General features: G+C 34.3%; 1 protein-coding gene across 1 annotated transcript; it reads left to right on the top strand.

The window, feature by feature from the left end:
- Positions 1–4427: 4427 nt before the first annotated feature.
- LOC138308632 (uncharacterized) lies at positions 4428–6706 on the top strand. Its single transcript, XM_069249672.1, has 3 exons — positions 4428–4569; positions 5214–5375; positions 6321–6706. Exons 1-3 carry the CDS (start codon positions 4428–4430, stop codon positions 6539–6541), a joined length of 525 nt encoding a protein of 174 aa, XP_069105773.1. The 3' UTR covers positions 6542–6706.
- Positions 6707–6959: the final 253 nt, after the last annotated feature.

Below are 6959 nucleotides of genomic sequence, written 5' to 3'. Positions count from 1 at the left end.
AGATATCTTCCTGACAAGCTCTCTTCTTACTCAGAATCCTTCACCCAACCCACTACCTTTTTGTAGAGAAGATTTCACCTTCAAGGAGCCTACCCGGATGCACGATTCGAGACGCTGTTGTTCTACGATGCACGATTTACCATAAGGGTCGATACATGATAAAACCTCTTCCTTGGGCTACCATCTTTAATGTACCGCCTCGGTTAAAAAATATATTCATTATCAAATACAGGATCATGCGATTTCTCTAATCTTTCTTCAGCAAAAGTCCATTACTTTTAGCACAATTGAATTACTAGAAAAGGAACGCTTATTATTTCACTATAAGATGAAAATATAAAAAATAATTAATTGCGTCCTAAAACCATTGTATGTCCTTTATATAATGAAGTACTGATAGCACATGTAAGCAAAATCAAAAAGAATTATTTTTATATGTATTTTATGTGTTAATTTGACACGTTTAAAACCATCTATTATACTATCAGGTTATTGTACATGTATATGCTCTGTCTGCGGCGGAACATCTTGTAAATTATATATGCCCTAAACTTGGTAAAAATTTTAAACGTTATTGTTTTTTTCACAATAATCTATTGATAACCTTTAATTTTTGATGATTGAAGCTGTCGAAAATTATTCAAAATGCTCCATATGTACTGATAAAACATTACACTGTAGAAATTGTATGTCTTTTCATGCATTATGTATGTTTATATAGAAATCAAACGCAATTATGAATGTTAAATGAAAATTGAAGACCACCAATGTGACTTCATGTTCCGGCCCGTATGTACTCATTACAACTCACTGTAGATGTTAATATAATAATTTAATGGCAGAACTGCCAAAATCATTTTTCAACTCTTTTTTTCGTACCCGTTATATTAAAACGATTGCCATTGAAAATACTGTTATTATCAACTATGTTGTGTAACTTTTTTGTAATACATAAGCATATTAAAAGCTCTTTTTGATGTCGAAGTATGAAAAATATGGCACATATACTTTAATTTACACCTGAGTAGTTACTGTGTACGTTATCCACCAAGACATCCGGGTACTCAAATGGCGATGGCGACCATATGCTATCGTGATGAAGATCAATGTTAACGCTGTCAAGGCTAGCCCCTGTCCCCATAAGACAGTAGAACATACTCTTTACTGAATTTCGACATCGTGATATATCAGAAAGTCTACCAAAAAAGTAGATAAATCTGACTTCGTTCGACTCAAATTTTTTTTATTCGGGAATTCTTTGAGTGTTGTTTTTAACATATATTCGCCGCTATCACTTGACCAGTTGTTGGATATCGTCCACACGGATCAGCGGTCAGTGTTGCCGGGAAAATGTTAGAATCAATGCATCCGGGATTCTCTAGCATGAAACAATAGCTTAAGGTTAACTAACGGAAATTTGGTTGTATAGTAGGAAACCATAATTGTTATTCCAACACTTCATATCAAATGTTGGAAACGTATCCTAATTCTCATGATAGGTAAATGGTACATACTAAACTACCATACCGACAGTTAGGAGTCAGATTTGTATGTTCTTTGTTAAAATAAACTCTTGTTCATATTAAATCGAATTGATCAATACGTTTACAAAAGGCCCGCTACCTTTCCGGAGGAAAACACGATGGTTTCTTAAAACAATTAAATAACATCAGAAAATATATACAAATGGCCTAAGATTGAAGTTACAACACCAAACATTATGCAAAGATTTCCTGCGTGATTGTTTGATAATACAGTGGAGAGGTTATTTCGCTGTTTTGCTGTCTGGCGCTGTTATAGTTCAACTACCGCGCGGTATTTACGATGACGGGCGGGATCAAATAAGACGACCCTCGTTATGATAAAATTAATATTTTATTTATTTTAATCAAATTGGTTCAGAATGTGATGACACGTATAGTATTAACGGTAAGTTAATATTTTAAGCCGACTATACAAAAATATCGATCTCGTTTTACTTTCCCATTTTTAAAAATTAAAAAAACCGTTTCGGAAAGGTAGTGGGGTCTTTAACATACTGATCTGCACAAAATTGTATGGGTGTGTTAAACGCCCAAACTTTCCGTTGTGTATTGTCAAATTGGGGAAAATTGTTTACCTCATGCAACATCATATTTGTATTAACGTTAGAGATAAAAAGAGATAAAATTATTTAACGGTACGCAAAAATTGTTATTTTTTAAATTTTACATTGGGAACATTTGTGAATACTTTTCAGCTTGATACGGCAGATATTTTTCTATATCTTCATGCAAAACATTTTGGTTTATGAAGATGGAAAATAATATAAAGAAAAGTAAGTAATAATACATGATATATTGGGGGAAAATTAGTAGACCTTACACGTTTGGCACGGTGCTGTACGGAAACTTTGTAATATAAAATAATCTGAATTTCATGAATGCAATCGCTACGTTGACCAAAGATTTTTACTGATAATTAGATTTTATTATGTAACGGACAGATGTCGTTGTATAAAGCTCTTTTTTTTCACCACTTGTTTAAAGCAATAAAGAAAAAATAAAGCTCTTTTTTTTTTCACCACTTCGCCGTTTTCACTGAATTTCAATGTAGTTTCCTTTAGAATTCACTAAATTTTGATATTATGGTTTTTAAAACGACCAATCATATTCTTTAACTGTTGTTATTGCTTCATTCCATAACGTAGAGCGGTATATTCAAAATTAATACGTTTCCATGATAATCCCCCATATTTTGGGAATTTCCGATAAGTATATGAAATTCAATGGTCTGCTTCTGACACAAACAGCAGTTAAATTAACATATCACAAAATAAACTCCCTTGATGGAAATTTTATAATCATTTTAGATAGTTTGACTTCATAAAGATCTTATCTGCATTGTCTACCATGTTGCCTCTTGTAATGCCCCACTCAGAATGAAGAGAATTCAAACTCACAAAAAAAATTCTCTGGTCATAACATTAGTACGAAATGTCATGAAAAAATCATGTAATGCATGCATTACCAGAGTAGACAGATTATTACTGCATTGACATGTTTAGTGTGGGAGGTGGTTTTATACCTTACCTGTAGCTGTAGATTAGTTACACATTAGCCATTATTAGCACTGTATGTCAGAGTGCCATGTTTTAAAAAAGAGAATCACCTCAAACTGTAGATTACTCAAGATAATGAACAATGCTCGGCCCTTAGGGCCTCGCATTGTCCATTATCTTGACTAATCTACAGTTTTCGATGTTTCTCTTATACATATTGTGAATTGTATTATATTACAGTTAAAAGAAATACAAAATCATACTACTATGTAAAATGAAAAAAAAACATCTTTTGAACCGTCAGAGCAGATCTGAACGTGATCAAGGAAATGCTAATGTCCTCCCGAAAGGATAAATTTAATGTCTTCGAGAAGAGAACTTGGTGTTTTCATCTGATGTCTCAGGTTTTTGAACGAACCATGGCGGTACATCCGATACAGTGTTCGTATACTCTGCTATGGTGTCTTAAATTTAGAAATTTTATAGAAAGTTTGATATTCTGGTGCCAAAGGTCGAATAGATATAAGGCTAGATGTATGAGTAGGACTTTAATTGCGTAACATACTGTAAGGCTATGCTTCAGTCCATCATATGGAAATGGCTCATTGGATTATATATGGAAACCTTTTACAGGTGTAATTCGAAAAGCTACAAGATGTAATGCTTAATTATGGACAGGGTCAAACATCTGTAACAAGGAGCTGCGAGCCGACCTATAGACAATCGAATCATAAACGAGTTATGATATAAAAAGAGCCCAGTTGATGCAAAGAACCATTTCACGGTCACCACTTCAATCGGTACGAGAAAGGACACGTAAAACGCTTTCTACATTCGACATTAATCTTTCAAATGTTTGCTATGAGAGGCAAAGGTGAGTTTGAAATCAAAATAAGTCCGAGAAATTTTGTCAGAAGTTTGTTCAGCTGCTAGAATGTTTATACAAATCAGATTTAAAATCACTGTGCAGTTTTCGTTTTTGACAGAAGAATGCACAGACTGTTTTTGAGTATGAAATTACTTATATGGCAAAACCACAGGCTGCAGAAGTAAAACGGATGCAGCGTGTCCATGTAGATAGGAAATAGTATACACACTTGAACAAATGAAAAAAGTATTAAGAGAAACACATTACCTATATGTGTATAGATCAGAACCATGGATATGTAAATACCATTGTTAGAATCCACTAAGGTTTCCTTTTTCAATTCTTCGTTTCCGGTGTTGAAAACACGGAGATTTTTTAAAGAGAGTCAGACGTGAAAGCAGACCTCTGATTTTGACCATTATTGCTAACGAGTGGTCAGGCGAAGTTTTCAGAATAGTTTTTTTCAGTACAACCTAGATATAAATTTATATATTTCGAAGTTCCCATATTTAATCGAAAATGGAAACGGCCAACAAGAGTATGTTCTATTGTCGGATGGGGACAGGGCTTGCACTGACCTCTTTGACAGTAATTTTCCTCACCATTGCCGATATCGCCATAGCTGTGGCCTACCCCGACATCCTGGCGGATAACGATACAGGTAAGGTGATTAATCAGATAATATATGATGATGATTATGATGATGATGATAATGATGATGATGATGATGATGATGATGATGATGATGATGATGATGAGAGTGATGAGAGTGATGACGATGATGATGATGATGATGATGATGAGAGTGATGGGAGTGATGACGATGATGATGATGATGATGATGATGATGATGATGATGATGATGATGATGATGATGATGATGATGATGATTAGAGTGATGATGATGGTGATGCTGATGATGATATGATGATGATTAGAGTGATGATGATTAGAGTGATGATGATGATGATGATGATGATGATGATGATGATGATGATGATGATGATGATGATGATGATGATGATGATGATGATGATGATGATGATGATGAGTGATGGGATGATGATGATGATGATGATGATGCTGATGATGATGATGATGGTGGTGGTGATCCTGATGGCAATCCTTGTCATAATTTTATGTTATATAACTATCATGACATCTGACCCTAGATGTCTGTAAACAAAATAAATACTTTATTTCCCCTATAGGCTCCAAATTAATAACCCTCTTTAGTTTTCTGATCTATAAATGTGCGAAACATATTCCCTGAAGAATCCTTATCTTTTTCGTATGTTAATATAGCGTGTGCTCTGAAGGCCGCCTACTCGCTGTTCGTAATTGCGACTATTGGACAGTTTGTGATGGCAGTCTTTGATACCATACTGGTGTGTACTACCGTCCGGACAAATGTCTCCTGTCACTGTGTGTGTTATCATATGAAGGTCATCACCCATTTCGTATCATGTGAGTATTCCTTTAACTTTGGTTGGTTACATCATATTTCGCACTGACTCAATGTCATGGTATTTTAAGTTCAAATCAAATTTTGTTAAAAAAATCACAATATTACATAAGATTATGTGTCCTTACACAGGAGGAGATTCATTTAACCTTTGTATACTTTTTATACGTTTTTTCAAATTGATTTTCATAACATACCTGAGTATTCCGAACAAAATGTATTGCTACAAATAATAATTTTATTAAAGAAATCATGATATTACATTAAGTGGCCTCACACAGTAGCTTCATTCAATACACAACCATATTTACCTTATATAATTACTTTTAAATATAACGTTACATATAATTCTTGTACATGTCCAAAGATACCTCTCAGCTACAGGTAGATTCCGTTCAAAATATATGGCTGATGTGATGTGCCCCAACTAACCTATACAGCATTTGCTTCATAGAGATATAATGTCACTATGTATAGTCACGTGATCTTTCTGTTCTTATGCTCGCCAAATCCTTTTCGCGGAGATAAATATTTGCAATGGCTACTTTGTAAAATTATCTCACTCGTGTCCTTAGTATTTTATTGCCTACATATCTTGATTATGAATTGTGATGAGCATGATCAATATCTATTCTAAATAAATCGTCTAAGAATTGATAAAATTTCCTCAGATAGTTAAATATCATTTCCGAATAGCATAGAGTATGTAGCAGATACTATATAAGTGTCCTTGATGTTACGTATGGGGAAAATGCAACAATAAGTATAAGATCATAAGATCTATGAATTATTAAGAAATGGTTGAATCATATACCCTAAAAGTCAGGTCGCGAACATTTAAAACCGCTAATATTTTATTGCCTCGTTTTCGCTAAATTCGCGAAAATTTTGACCCGAATAAATATCATTATATCCGGTATAATACATTTTACCTATCGACTTTACAGGTTTTATGATATTCATGGGCACTATGATATACGGGATCAAGAGTCCGGATAAAGTATTCTATTCCTTCTGGCTTGCCCTGGTTGGAGGATTTTTCGCCTTGGCCAACGCTCTTATGTGGCTTTTGACGCAGCAGACAAAGCGTTACCTCAAAGAGGCCGGAGTCAACGTTAAAAATCTTGAGAAGGGTAAAAAGCACGACGGTACAGACTTCGACCCATAAAGCGTGGAGTTAAGTGAATAGTTATCGACAATGGCACGATGAGGATTTTCAATACTAGTACTACTTATACTTCAGTTAAGTTTGTGTTAGTACAGCACTACGAAATAAAGCATTAATTACTAATAAGCCAAAGAGTTGAAGATTTCAAAGCGATTAGGTAAGTTATATGCAAAATAAAGCAAACATGCGCATTCATTCATATCGTTTTATTCATCACATGCGATACCAGGTGAAGCATGCACATGTTTATGCACATGATTATGAGTGCGGTTGGTCAGCTTTATTAATTGAGTGATATATAGGATCTACTCACCGAAATGGATTTGAAATGTTCGAATAAGAGCTTTCTGGCATATCTGAAAAAGACATGCAAAACGAAACGGAAATGAACAGAGTGATATAAACATCAGATTTGCTT

Source organism: Argopecten irradians, chromosome 15 (assembly GCF_041381155.1).
Source record: "Argopecten irradians isolate NY chromosome 15, Ai_NY, whole genome shotgun sequence".
Taxonomy (NCBI): Eukaryota; Metazoa; Mollusca; class Bivalvia; order Pectinida; family Pectinidae; genus Argopecten; species Argopecten irradians.
The sequence above is the reverse complement of the archived record's forward strand: the minus strand, read 5'-3'. Positions and strand labels throughout refer to the sequence as shown.